Raw genomic sequence first — 15,092 nt, forward strand, 5'->3', positions numbered from 1 at the left:
CGGGAGCGGATGATATCGTTACGTCATGTTGTAGTATTGTTTTGTAGTTCGACAGGCAGGAACAACAGGCGGCAACTTCCTTTTCCCTCAAACCGATTTTTCTCAATAAAAGCTACAGGCTACGAGAGCTTTTATTGAGAAAAATCGGAGGAAGTTGCCGCCTGTTGTTCCTGCCTGTCGAACTACAAAACAATACTACAACATGACGTAACGTTATCATCCGCTCCCGACAGGATCATACGGACTTTTGAAACAGAGACCAGGCTTTCCTCCGAGGTGGTGGAAAGCCTGGTGAGGCGAGGTTAATCTATCTTGGTTCCATTTGCACGCTCCAAGAGTTCAATGAACGCTGAGCATTTTGAGGCCTACACTTGCAGAGGACGGTGGAGGTTATAAGATGGACTATTTTGTTTGAATGACTTCTTTATGTTTTCTGGAACAACAGTGACATTGGCCCCAATTGTATAAAGTGACCCGAAAAACGTTTCTTACAACATTGGAATTTAATTTCCCAATAGGAAAATGTGGTTATTGAAGTAGCAAAGAATCACATAGTACAGTACATTGGCATGAACAGATCAGATGATCATAAGTTAATGGCATACCTGGGTATTAGCGGTTTCTTTATTTTCTCAAGGCACGTTTCACATTATGGGGACCTTTTCCTTTTTCGCAGAAGAAAATAAGCTCGATGTAAGTAAGCATTTCTTTTTCCATTTCTATGTCATTGCCATTTGCCAATTATATATTGACAAATATCATAGAAGAAAGTGTGGATCTACAGTATAAGGTGGACAAAGGAATGAATTTATGACATATCTTCTTTGGTATTCTTTCCAAAGCCAAAAGATGAATTACAGACTATGTTACATCTAGCCAAAGCTAATAGAACTGTCACATATTAGTCATGCTGTTAGCAACAGAGGGCAGCATTGTGCATCAGTGCTATGAACACAGGCATTGTGCCAACTTCATGACGTGACAAAACTGCTTTTTCTATTTCTGTTACTGAGCAGCATGCATTCACCGGTATTAGACAGGAGATGGCGGTGGTGTATGAAAATCCAAGTAGATCAGATGTTTGTGAACTACTCAGACCAGCCCGTTTGGCACAAACAAGTATGCCATGTTAAAAGTCACTTAAATCCCCTTTCTTCCTCATTCCGATGATGCCTGGTTTGAACTGCAGCAGATCATCTTGACTGTGTCTACAATACATGCAGGCCTGAATGCATTGAGTTGCTGCCCCGGCCTGGCTGATTAGAAATGTGTGTTACGGTGCATTTAGGAGAGGTTTGTCTAATAAAGCAGTTGAGTGCAGGATAAATGCATTTGTTGGGTTTTATAGATTGATGCTATTGATTGATTGATTGAAAAATGTATTAACAGTTTGCAGAATTACAGTACATTTCAAGCACAAACTCAATACAAAGGCTGTTAACTGTGAGTGGACGACCCAATTAAGCATTACACTTGTTTCCAATAGGGTCCACAATGTTCAATTCATCAAAAACATTTAGAGACGTACAAATAGACACTTCTATATAGACAAAGGACAGAACAGGAATTCATCATAAAGGAGGTAAAAAGGGAAAAGAAACATATACAGTGAGGGAAAAAAAGGGGTGGGCGGTGGGGGGGATTCACGTTCAGCTCCGTTCATTTGTTTGTTTTCCTTGGAGGAGCTGCGTTGGGTCCCCAAGTCGGCTATCCTTCCTATCATTTAAAGTTGCTGTTTTTCCACATCTCGTGAACCACGTTTGGGTTCAAAAACCACTGGCTGAGTTAGACAATGATGTTAAAGGGGCATTCCACTCATTTTCAACATTTTACTATGTCATTAATGTACCTTAGAGCTGTGTGGAAATAATAAAAAAGTTCCCCCATTCTGTGTTTCCTAGAACTAGAGGTCTGAAAAAAATCATTAACATGGTGAAACACATCTTGATAATGTTAATGTTAATGATTTTTTCCATAATTACAGTTCTAGGAAACACAAAATGGGGGGACTTTTTTTTATTATTTCCACACAACAGCTGCCTCTAAGGTACATTAATGACATAGTAAAATGTTGAAAATGGGTGGTTTTCCCCTTTAAGGTGTGTATCGTTTATGTCGGGCAGAAACCAGTTATATCTCCATATTCATTGAAGTGAATACAATACTTAAGTCATCATACTACAGTGATACACAAAAGTAGCAAAAATAGCCTAGATCTACAAGATCACAAATCTTCACATCGCGATGCTTTGTGAGCTTGTATGTAGACTATAACAAATAATATGTGAAAGTGTGTCAGTGGGGGTATTAAACAAATGACAAGAGCTTGTTACTAAATAATGGATCCATTGGAACGCATGTTATTTTTCCCATTTACACACCTGTACATGGTCTCCAGTCGACTGCGATTATTTTGACATGGATGCATGGGTCCATCACTTTAGTTTTTGTTACTACAGCACTGACAGTATGTACTATAGTACATGTATTTATAATGTTCTTTGAGTTGTTTTGTAACCCATCTCTGCATTGATAGTACCTATAGAGTAGACTGAATGGATTTATTCTTAGGCTCAGTGCAAACACATGTATGCTTGAGAATGCATTAGCCCTTGTATAGCTCATGAATTATACCATGTAACTAATAGTTATTATTCCCCCGTCAGTGTATATTGTAGAACTCTATTTTTGATAGATGTTTGATTTTTTTTTTTAAATGTTTTATGTACCTCTTACACTAAAACAATTGTCTTTGTATGAAAGATAAAGCACATTTCTCTGAAATTTTTTATATGAAGCTGTGGGTCGTCAATAGGTTTGAAATAATAGCTTGCTATTTATCTCTGCAACGTACTGTTGGCCACGAGGTCAACAGGGGTGTCATTCAAGTCTGATAGTGGTATTTGTGAATAAGCCACCAAGCCATGAGTTACAAAGAAAAATAAACAAAATACAAAAACAAATGAAGGTTTTTGAAGCCTTTTGTAATCCATAATTGTGATCCATTATTATGATCTTTGTTATAAAAAAAGAAACACACACGCGCATGTACATACAGTACACGTGTATATTTTATATACTATATATCTTATGCTGTAGAAGTGTGTGAACTCCTAATTGCTCCTGATGTGCTGGTTGGTGCCTTGCATGGTTTCCCCCGGCATCGGTGTGTGAATGTGTGCGGGAATGGGTGAATGTAGTGCATGTAAAGTGCCTTGGATAAAGGCGCTATATAAATGCACCATTTACCATAGAAGACACCACTCAACTTACATACAGCATTTTGCTATTCAAATAGGTCGGTATCTGACCCAGTCTGGGTTTGTAATTCTTCTACGCTTGGACTGCCCACTGTGCCCACTGCCCAGGGACCTTCTTCTACACCTGGACTGCCCACTGTGCCCACTGCCCAGGGACCTTCTTCTACACCTGGACTGCCCACTGTGCCCACTGCCCAGGGACCTTCTTCTACACCTGGACTGCCCACTGTGCCCACTGCCCAGGGACCTTCTTCTACACCTGGACTGCCCACTGTGCCCACTGCCCAGGGACCTTCTTCTACACCTGGACTGCCCACTGTGCCCACTGCCCAGGGACCTTCTACACCTGGACTGCCCACTGTGCCCACTGCCCAGGGACCTTCTTCTACACCTGGACTGCCCACTGTGCCCACTGCCCAGGGACCTTCTACACCTGGACTGCCCACTGTGCCCACTGCCCAGGGACCTTCTTCTACACCTGGACTGCCCACTGTGCCCACTGCCCAGGGACCTTCTTCTACACCTGGACTGCCCACTGTGCCCACTGCCCAGGGACCTTCTTCTACACCTGGACTGCCCACTGTGCCCACTGCCCAGGGACCTTCTTCTACACCTGGACTGCCCACTGTGCCCACTGCCCAGGGACCTTCTACACCTGGACTGCCCACTGTGCCCACTGCCCAGGGACCTTCTTCTACACCTGGACTGCCCACTGTGCCCACTGCCCAGGGACCTTCTTCTACACCTGGACTGCCCACTGTGCCCACTGCCCAGGGACCTTCTTCTACACCTGGACTGCCCACTGTGCCCACTGCCCAGGGACCTTCTTCTACACCTGGACTGCCCACTGTGCCCACTGCCCAGGGACCTTCTACACCTGGACTGCCCACTGTGCCCACTGCCCAGGGACCTTCTTCTACACCTGGACTGCCCACTGTGCCCACTGCCCAGGGACCTTCTACACCTGGACTGCCCACTGTGCCCACTGCCCAGGGACCTTCTTCTACACCTGGACTGCCCACTGTGCCCACTGCCCAGGGACCTTCTTCTACACCTGGACTGCCCACTGTGCCCACTGCCCAGGGACCTTCTACACCTGGACTGCCCACTGTGCCCACTGCCCAGGGACCTTCTTCTACACCTGGACTGCCCACAGCTGTGCCCACTGCCCAGGGACCTTCTTCTACACCTGGACTGCCCACTGTGCCCACTGCCCAGGGACCTTCTTCTACACCTGGACTGCCCACAGCTGTGCCCACTGCCCAGGGACCTTCTTCTACACCTGGACTGCCCACAGCTGTGCCCACTGCCCAGGGACCTTCTTCTACACCTGGACTGCCCACAGCTGTGCCCACTGCCCAGGGACCTTCTACTACACCTGGACTGCCCACTGTGCCCACTGCCCAGGGACCTTCTACTACACCTGGACTGCCCACTGTGCCCACTGCCCAGGGACCTTCTACTACACCTGGACTGCCCACAGCTGTGCCCACTGCCCAGGGACCTTCTTCTACACCTGGACTGCCCACTGTGCCCACTGCCCAGGGACCTTCTTCTACACCTGGACTGCCCACTGTGCCCACTGCCCAGGGACCTTCTTCTACACCTGGACTGCCCACTGTGCCCACTGCCCAGGGACCTTCTTCTACACCTGGACTGCCCACTGTGCCCACTGCCCAGGGACCTTCTTCTACACCTGGACTGCCCACTGTGCCCACTGCCCAGGGACCTTCTACTACACCTGGACTGCCCACTGTGCCCACTGCCCAGGGACCTTCTACTACACCTGGACTGCCCACTGTGCCCACTGCCCAGGGACCTTCTTCTACACCTGGACTGCCCACTGTGCCCACTGCCCAGGGACCTTCTTCTACACCTGGACTGCCCACTGTGTCTACTGCCCAGGGACCTTCTTCTACACCTGGACTGCCCACTGTGCCCACTGCCCAGGGACCTTCTACACCTGGACTGCCCACTGTGCCCACTGCCCAGGGACCTTCTACTACACCTGGACTGCCCACTGTGCCCACTGCCCAGGGACCTTCTTCTACACCTGGACTGCCCACTGTGCCCACTGCCCAGGGACCTTCTACACCTGGACTGCCCACTGTGCCCACTGCCCAGGGACCTTCTACTACACCTGGACTGCCCACTGTGCCCACTGCCCAGGGACCTTCTTCTACACCTGGACTGCCCACTGTGCCCACTGCCCAGGGACCTTCTACTACACCTGGACTGCCCACTGTGCCCACTGCCCAGGGACCTTCTACTACACCTGGACTGCCCACTGTGCCCACTGCCCAGGGACCTTCTACACCTGGACTGCCCACTGTGCCCACTGCCCAGGGACCTTCTACACCTGGACTGCCCACTGTGCCCACTGCCCAGGGACCTTCTACACCTGGACTGCCCACTGTGCCCACTGCCCAGGGACCTTCTACACCTGGACTGCCCACTGTGCCCACTGCCCAGGGACCTTCTTCTACACCTGGACTGCCCACTGTGCCCACTGCCCAGGGACCTTCTTCTACACCTGGACTGCCCACTGTGCCCACACATAAGTTTGTGGACTTCAGTTCTGCATGGCCCCCAAAACTCCTACATTCCAAGCTCTCCTAGCTCAGCGGTTCTCAATCCTTTTAGGCTGCGGCCCCCAAAATAATCATATTTGAATTGGGGACCCCCCCAAACTAATCACATTGGAATTGGGGACCCCACAGAAACTGGGGACCCAGCATTTATAGTCTGTTTATTTGGGGGTCTCTAGGACACAATATTTTGAGATGGGGGTCCATGGCCAAATACATCATTTAGGGGGTCCTTGACATGAAAATGTTTGAGAACCACTGATATAGCAACATAGATTTTTCCAGAAAACTGACATTTTTATAGCTTACAGTAATAGGTTATGGCTGTGGGCTCTACTGCCCTCTCTACTCTCTCTAGAGACCCGTTTCGTAAATTAGTCGACGGACCCCGATAATACTGAGAACCAGATGGACCCGTAATTGTCAATTTGGTATGCATTAGTCCAAGGACGCCCCCTAAACTCAAATGGAACCAAATGGACCAGCAAGTGTCCATTATGTTGGTTCCATGTGTAAGCTCTCGGAGCTTACAAGGGGGGTAGGAGTGCCACATAATCAATCTGAATCTATACCATATTTACTCAATTACTGTAGAATTAGCTGACATAGAAGAATCAATGTCATCCTCCCACGGCATCCCAACCTTTGTATTGAGTTTGTGCTTGAAATGTACTGTAATTCTGCAAACTGTTAATAAAATGTTCAATCAATTTCAATCAATCAATCAATCAATCAATCCTTACAGCAAGGAGCACAGCGTGGCTTTTGAACCCATTTAGGCCTGACGTCGAAATAAAAAAAAACGTTCGCTCTGAAAGAATATATACCTATTCAAAGATTTGTGCCGCATTTTTACGGCATTTTTTTACGTGCATTTAGGAGAGGTTTGTCTAATAAAGCAGTTGAGTGCAGGATAAATGCATGTGTTGGGTTTTATAGATTGATGCTATCCTAATCCTTCCTATCATTTAAAGTTGCTGTTTTTCCACATCTCGTGAACCACGTTTGGGTTCAAAAACCACTGGCTGAGTTAGACAATGATGTTAACCCATTTTGACCTGAGATCAGATTCTTAAAATGGCTTCTAAATCCTGACAGTTTTCTGAAAAAACTATGTTTCTATGTCAGTCGTTCTTCGATTTAAAAAAAATAGCAGACCTACAAGTTCATAGCGCGCCACTCGGTGGCGCGCTATGAGCTTGTAGATCTGCTATTTTTCAATAGCTAAAGTATAACAGAATGCTTGAAACACCAAAAGGGGTTCCCGCCCCAAAATCACTGCCCTAACCCGTTTTTCAAAAATGTTAAAAAATAACCACTGGGATATCAATAATGATAGTCTGCAGACTCTGCACTCGTGTCCTGTGCCACTGTATATCCGTATATAGGCTACAGTGAAATGAAATGCATGTGGCATCTGCATTTAACCCATCCTAAGCACCAAGAGCAGTACGTGGGCACTAACTATGGGGGATTCACCTCTGGTTGTGAGCTTGTAGATCTGCTATTTTCAAAAGATGTTTAAACAATAAACATTGAAAACTTGAAATGGGACATTTTGCACAATGAGTACTTTCTACTTTTGACACTTAAAGCACCACTTCACCACTTTTCAACCCATCTTCATATAATAGGTCCTCACTAATAATCATGATAAAATGGCACACTTTTTCCTCTAGCTGTGGGCAGTTCACAAACCCGTCTACCAGCATCAATGGGGAATCCAAGCTAATAGAAACTGCAGGCTTTCTAGTCCTGAAAAGTTGCAATGTGAAAATGGAAGCCATCGTTCTCACGATAATACAAATCTAAAAAAAACCAATGATGTCACTGGTGGACGGGTTTCTGAACTGCCCACAACCCTCCTATGAGACACAGAGACACAGTAGAAAATATTTGTACCATTTTATCATGGTTATTAGTGAGGACCTATTATAATGAAGATAGGTTGAAAAGTGGTGAAGTGGTCCTTTAAAATACATTTTGATACCAATACTTTTGTACTTTTACTAAAATACATTTTGACTTTTATGTGTAACAAAGTATTTCTATATTGCAGTATTGATATGCTTTTACTAAAGTAAAACATGCAAGTACTTTTCCCACCACTGCTACTGTTGGCCACCAGGAAGAGCCCTAATAGTACTGGTATGTGCACATTCAGTGAAGTCTGCCAGCTTCCAACAGGTGTCTCTGATTGGGTCAATTAGTGAAGTGGCTGCAGTGACAAAAAGCACAAAAGGCATGATGAAAACATGAAGGGCAGAGCAGCAGTTGCAGTCAAGTTGTTGGGAGGCTTCTGGCTGCAACACTGTGATCATCTGACTAATAGGATAGCAATGGCTACTGGACTCCCGTCAAGGTTTGTTGTTTAACTTATGAGGAATTGCTATAAATCTTTTCATTTTAGTGGCAACTGGCAAGAGCAATTGGCCAGTGACCAAATTTTGCTCTATTTCAAATGTTTGTTTCCCTGTAAAATATCCTTTTCATTGGTCTTATTTCAGAGTTTTCTGGATGTGTTCTCTACTGTTCCGCAGTGCCATCTGTTATCCAGTAAGAAATGCAGGTAAGCCTTACAGTTTGTCATTTGCTTGTATTTCAGTCTCTTTTGTGTCTGCAGCACTGGTGGACAAGTAGGCCTACTCAACCCTAGCTGCAAGCAACTCTCAGATAATCCTATTTTTCTTTATATCTGGAATCTAGAATTTCAATACAAACACTTGGAACGCTGTGCCAGAGGTGTGGCCCCGATATAGCCGCAATTTGCAACTCTAGATTTATTTTTATAATGGGATGACTCTAGAGTTGCAATACCCTCCATTGACTCCCCACTCATCCAATTTGGTTTGTGATCTGCTCATCCTAAACGACGTTAAACTCACCAACATTGCAGCTTTAGTTCAAGCTTGAATTATCCTCTTTCAATCTGCCCAGCTTGTTTTTCATAAAAATCCACCGTAGACATGTTATGAGCTACTTTCTGTCAAGAAATTCTGTGCAGGTGATTCTTTTTCTAAGTGCTGGAGTTTGGAAGCACTCGTTGTATGTCACTGAACGGCCCTGCGTACCACCTGTTTCGAATTTGCACATAAGGCAGTAGGGCATTAAGCAACTAGTCGACTAGTTTACTAGTCGACTAGTAAATCCACTAGTCGACCTTGTTGGTACTAGTTGATAAGAAGAGAGAGTTTATTTTATTTTTTTCCCCCGATTTTGTAGGCCTCAAGATCAGGTAGATTATAGTTATAGTCACCATGTACACAGTTTTTCAATGTACACATGTTTATTTTTACATAATAGGTAGTTAAACAACTAGTCAACTAGTAAAAATGACTAGACGTGAATGCCCTAGGAGGCAGCAGCGCGACCCATTAACAAAAACGAGTGCTTCCAAACTGCAACACTTAGAAAAAGAATCACCTGCAGAGGATGTCTTGACAGAAAGTAGCTCATAACATATCTACGGTGGATTTTTATGAAAAACAAGCTGGGCAGATTGAAAGAGGATAATTCAAGCTTGGACTACAGCTGCAATGTTGGTGAGTTTAACGTCGTTTAAGATGAGCAGATCGCAAACCAAATTGGATGAGTGGGGAGTCAATGGAGGGTATTGCAACTCTAGATTCATCCCATTATAAAAAAGTCTAGAGTTGCAAATTGCGGCTAGTATTAACTCTAGATTACAGATATTAAAAATGGGATCTAAATGTTGCTGGCCCATCAACAGTGCTTATAGCCTACTCCTGGTCAAATGTCACGCCACTCCACGTTTCTGTCAAATTTTGTGGAGTACAAATTGTAAGTAAAATGTTTTGATATCCAATTATCCATGGTCTATATTGCTCTGTTGACCGTGCATGTTTCCAAAAAACTGCAATGATACAGAGCGTCAACAAATATACATTTTTCATGAGCTTGTAGAGCCCATTAAAACCCATTTTGGGTGGGAACCCCTTTTGGTGTTGGCATTATGTTATGCTTTAGCTATTGAAAAATAGCAGATCTACAAGCTCATAGCGTGCCACCGAGTGACGAGCTTGTAGGTCTGCTATTTTTGAAAAACGACTGACATAGAAACATAGCTTTTTTTTTCCCCAGAACTGTCAGGATGTAGACATTTTTAGAATCTGATCTCAGGTCAAAATGGGTTAAATCCTGAGGCCGATCTGCAAATGCCTTCTAAATCAGTAGTTCGCACTAGTTCAACATATTTCAATTAAATTGGCCTTTATTGTCTCCGAGGAGAAATTTGTCTTGGGCACCAAGAGACGGCGTTATATTACATGCATACATACATACTTACACACACAGTTCATAGTAGGCCTACAAAAAATAATTATCCTACCCACAACACTGCGCAAAAAGCATGGAATACGGATGTGTATATTACAGGAAACTCCCGTTAAACTTTCCAACAAACTCCGGTAAACTCCCAAATTGTACCATCACACCTGTATTTGACCGCTAAACTTGAGGTTTATGGGCAAAATACAGTGCCCATAATTGCTTTCTTCTTTTCACACAGTGCAATGTGCAAATATAGCAGATGTACAAGCTCAAAAGCATGGCATGAAGTGACATGCTGTGAGCTTGTATGTCTGCTATTTTTGAATGGCCAACTCTAAATTCTAAAATGACATGGATGCTTTCCTGTTTTAATGGGTTAAGTGGGTAATTGTGTAATTATTTTTTCCCCCTTCTGAATATGTAGTGGTGTAAAGTTCAATATTTGTACATTCCTCAAGTAGAATTAAATGTAATGCAATTAACTGCCCAGCAAACCGACTTATATGAGCAGCTGAGTTACAACTTCATGTGTAAATGTGTTCTTTCCCCCACAGGTTATGTCCATCCTTACTCTGGTAGTTCTGGAGGTGGTGATGTAGTTTCTCCATGGGCAAACCCTCATCCCAGAGCTAGCTATGGAGAATCTGTCGTTGTGTATCCAGACCGTTATGAACACATCATCACAGATGGAGAATCTGTCGTTGCGTTTCCAGACGGCTATGAACACATCATCACAGATGGAGAATCTGTCGTTGCGTTTCCAGACGGCTATGACGACGACGAAGTAGAGCAGGCGAGATCTGATCCATCTCGCCCCTCCTGGGGCGAACGCCAGTCCCAGCAAAGTTCTGAAACTGCTCTAGAAAAACCAAGATACATTCCTGGGGACTCTCAAGGACAACAATCTCCAGAAAAACCAAGTGACGTCACTGTGAACTCTCGAAGAAGAGCTGAAGAAAACTTTGCTTCAACAGATGCCAGCCCCTGGAAGTCGTGGGCATTCTTCAAACCAGCTACCCAGCGTAAAGATCCAGAAAACTATCCACCAAAAGTCGATGAACCCGAGCTGCCGAAAGTCGATGAACCTAGCATCGTCAGGGTTCCATCCACCCACACTGTAATCGAGCACAACGTTCCTGATCCTGGTGAACACGGCAATCGTCCGTCCACCACCAGCACTGAATACACCCACCCTGCTAGTCCTGGTGGTGTATACACAGACACTGCTACACCTGATGTTAAATACACCACCACTGCTGGTGGTGAATACGGCCCTGCTGTTGCTGACATTGATTATACATCGCCATGGCATGGTGGTGGCCTATTCCAAGGTGGTGGTGCTCCTGATACTGCTCCTGTTCGTCCCCAATATGCTCCTACTCGTTATGGCCAGGTGCAAGGTGGTGATACCGCTCCTACTCGTTATGGCCAGTTGCAAGGTGGTGATACCGCTCCTCCCGCTCCTACTCGTTATGGCCAGTTGCAAGGTGGTGATACCGCTCCTCCCACTCCTACTCGTTATGGCAAGTTGCAAGGTGGTGATACCGCTCCTCCCACTCCTACTCGTTATGGCCAGTTGCAAGGTGGTGATACCGCTCCTACTCGTTATGGCCAGTTGCAAGGTGGTGATACGGCTCCTACTCGTTATGGCCAGTTGCAAGATGGTGATACCGCTCCTACTCGTTATGGCCAGTTGCAAGGTGGTGATACCGCTCCTACTCGTTATGGCCAGTTGCAAGGTGGTGATACCACTCCCCCCGCTCCTACTCGTTATGGCAAGTTGCAAGGTGGTGATATCGCTCCTCCCACTCCTACTCGTTATGGCCAGTTGCAAGGTGGTGATACCGCTCCTCCCACTCCTACTCGTTATGGCCAGTTGCAAGGTGGTGATACCGCTCCTACTCGTTATGGCCAGTTGCAAGGTGGTGATACCGCTCCTACTCGTTATGGCCAGTTGCAAGATGGTGATACCGCTCCTACTCGTTATGGCCAGTTGCAAGGTGGTGATACCGCTCCTACTCATTATGGCCAGTTGCAAGGTGGTGATACCGCTCCCCCCGCTCCTACTCGTTACAAGTTGCAAGGTGGTGATATCGCTCCTCCTGTTCGTGGCCAATATGCTCCTACTCGTTATGGCCAGGTGCAAGGTGGTGATACCGCTCCTCCCGCTCCTGTTCGTGGCCAATATGCTCCTACTCATTATGGCCAGGTGCAAGATGGTGATACCGCTCCTCCCGCTCCTGTTCGTGGCCAATATGCTCCTACTCGTTATGGCCAGTTGCAAGGTGGTGATACCGCTCCTCCCGCTCCTGTTCGTGGCCAATATGCTCCTACTCATTATGGCCAGGTGCAAGGTGGTGATACCGCTCCTGTTAGTGGCCAATATGCTCCTACTCGTTATGGCCAAGTGCAAGGTGGTGATGCTGGTCCTGTTGGTGATGCTCCTACTCGTTATGGCCAGATTCAAGGTGGTGATGCTGGTCCTGTTGGTGACGCTGCTACTCAACTGGGTGTATACGACTCATTGCAAGGTGCTGCTTCTGTTGGTCCATATGACCAATGGCAAGCTGGTGCTGCTACTACTCGTTTTGGTTCACACCAATTGGCAGGTACTGGATCTCTAGCACATGGCCTACTAGCTCCTCCTCCCTACACTGGTGCTGCTACTGCTCCTCCTCCCGACACTGGTGTTGGTGCAGTAGTGTACCCCGTTGCTCCCCCCTATGCAAGTCCAGCTGAATACAGCAACGCTCATGTTGGTGCTCCTGTTCGTGGCCAATATGCTCCTACTCATTATGGCCAGGTGCAAGGTGGTGATACCGCTCCTGTTGGTGGCCAATATGCTCCTACTCGTTATGGCCAAGTGCAAGGTGGTGATGCTGGTCCTGTTGGTGATGCTCCTACTCGTTATGGCCAGATTCAAGGTGGTGATGCTGGTCCTGTTGGTGACGCTGCTACTCAACTGGGTGTATACGACTCATTGCAAGGTGCTGCTTCTGTTGGTCCATATGACCAATGGCAAGCTGGTGCTGCTACTACTCGTTTTGGTTCACACCAATTGGCAGGTACTGGATCTCTAGCACATGGCCTACTAGCTCCTCCTCCCTACACTGGTGCTGCTACTGCTCCTCCTCCCGACACTGGTGTTGGTGCAGTAGTGTACCCCGTTGCTCCCCCCTATGCAAGTCCAGCTGAATACAGCAACGCTCATGTTGGTGGGTACAGCCTTGGTTCTCCTCCCTATGAAAGTCCAGCTGAAGAATACAGCAACACTGCTCCCGTCTACACCAATATTGGTCGGTACAACCTTGGTTCTCCTCCCTATGCAAGTCAAAGAAATGAAGAATACAGCAACACTGCTCCCGTCTACACCGATATTGGTCGGTACAACCTTGGTTCTCCTCCCTATGCACGTCAAAGAAATGAAGAATACAGCAACACTGCTCCCGTCTACACCGATATTGGTCGGTACAACCCTGGTTCTCCTCCCTATGCAAGTCCAGCTGAAGAATCCAGCGAAGCTGTTCCAGTCTCTCCTAGTCCTGATGTTGAAGATGCTGCTGAAGAATCCCTCCAGGACGTTTTCTCCAGCGTGGACTTGGAAAGTGGTCCTCCCTATGCAAGTCCAGCTGAAGAATCCAGTGAAGCTGTTCCAGTCTCTCCTAGTCCTGATGTTGAAGAATCCCTCCAGGACGTTTTCTCCGGCGTGGACTTGGAAAGTGGCGCTGGCGCTCTCCGTGACACCACCGCTGAACGCCTCAATGAGCCTGGCGTGCCGTGGATGAACCTCTTAACGACGGCGGACGAGGAACTTCTTCCCGAGCCTCAGGGCATACTGATTCAGAACTCCTTGGTGGCAGCAGGGGGAGGGGAACCTCCTCAAGTCCTCCCTCCCTACCCGCCTAGCCCAACCTACATTGACCAGTACGCCACTGGGTACCGGCGAGGCAATGTGAAGCTCTCTGAAACCAGCTACACTAAGCGTGGCAAGAAATCAGCTGGAGGACCGAGCGTCGTCTCGGTCGGACGATTAAGTGTTGGAACTAAACCCGGTACGAAATCAGCTGGAGGACCAGGTGTTGTCTCGGGTGGAGGACCACGTGGAGTTTCTGGTCGTGGAGCCAGTGACGTCAAAGCAGGTCCTGCTGCAAGGTTGGTGATTGTTTTAAAATGCTTAACTGTACTTAACCCAGTTAGGCCTGATGTCAATTTAAAAAAAATTGATGGCCACTGATGGTTTTTCCCCTGAAAAACCATCAGTGGTTCTCAATATTTCATGTGAAGGACCCCAAAAAGTATATGTAATATGCTGGCGACCCCCCCCCCCCCCCCCCCCATCTGAAAATATGTTGTTCCAGGGACCCTCCAGAAGCAAAGATTTGAGTTAAAAACTGAAACTCTGAAAGAATATTCAAAGAAGTTGTAGATCTGCTATTTTTCATTAGCTAAAAGTACAACATAATGCTTAAAACACAAAGGGGGTTCCCGCCCAAAATGGGTTTGCACTCATTGCATTTCTAATCCTCTCTTCTCCTTCCCTATAGGTTTATGAGGTTTGGGTGATTTACAGCTTCTGGATTCCAGCAGTCGGCGGCACCCAAGTTCTGCTTGTTCTCTAATAAAGCTTTTTTTAAATTTCACTTTCTGACTGTATAAATGATTTCATTATCTTACTGTAGAATAGAGTTGATGCCAATGTTTGAGCTAATGCAAAACTATTTTATATCTACACATGACTGTATATCTGTGGCTTGAACCCTAGTTTGTCACAAATGTTTAGATGGGCTTGTTGAGATTTTACAGTTGATTCTCAATTCAAAGGGCTTTATTGGCATGAGAACATACGTTTACATTGCCAAAGCGCAATACAATCAAAACAAAAAATATGTACATTTGAACGTCAGAATCTTCAATAGATAAATTTCTATATTGTACCAAGATCACTGGATGCAGG

The 15,092-nt window shown here is 46.2% G+C and overlaps 1 protein-coding gene across 50 annotated transcripts; it reads left to right on the plus strand.

Annotated features, from left to right (window-relative positions):
* The first annotated feature begins 8,081 nt into the window (after nucleotides 1-8,081).
* Nucleotides 8,082-14,778, plus strand: LOC306929347 (uncharacterized protein). 50 transcript variants are annotated; one of them, XM_079509825.1, is made up of 7 exons: nucleotides 8,082-8,210; nucleotides 8,356-8,417; nucleotides 10,693-11,721; nucleotides 11,800-11,838; nucleotides 11,974-12,021; nucleotides 12,178-14,290; nucleotides 14,683-14,778. In XM_079509825.1, exons 1-7 carry the CDS (start codon nucleotides 8,104-8,106, stop codon nucleotides 14,699-14,701), a joined length of 3,417 nt encoding a protein of 1,138 aa, XP_079365951.1. In that variant the 5' UTR covers nucleotides 8,082-8,103; the 3' UTR covers nucleotides 14,702-14,778. The 50 variants fall into 50 exon arrangements, with proteins under 50 accessions (XP_079365951.1, XP_079365948.1, XP_079365924.1 ...); XM_079509822.1 differs by having other exon boundaries at nucleotides 10,693-11,538; nucleotides 11,578-11,625; nucleotides 11,974-14,290; XM_079509798.1 differs by having other exon boundaries at nucleotides 10,693-12,138; nucleotides 12,178-12,222; nucleotides 12,286-14,290.
* Nucleotides 14,779-15,092: the final 314 nt, after the last annotated feature.

The sequence above is a fragment of the Electrona antarctica genome, assembly GCF_951216825.1.
Source record: "Electrona antarctica genome assembly, chromosome: 9".
NCBI classification, from domain to species: Eukaryota; Metazoa; Chordata; class Actinopteri; order Myctophiformes; family Myctophidae; genus Electrona; species Electrona antarctica.

Coding starts and splice junctions, on each gene's coding strand:
- LOC306929347 (XM_079509793.1), top strand. CDS start 8,104: ATGAAGGGCAGAGCAGCAGTTGCAGTCAAGTTGTTGGGAGGCTTCTGG. Junction 8,211..8,355: donor GCTACTGGACTCCCGTCAAG/GTTTGTTGTTTA, acceptor GTCTTATTTCAG/AGTTTTCTGGATGTGTTCTC. Junction 8,418..10,692: donor TTATCCAGTAAGAAATGCAG/GTAAGCCTTACA, acceptor TTTCCCCCACAG/GTTATGTCCATCCTTACTCT.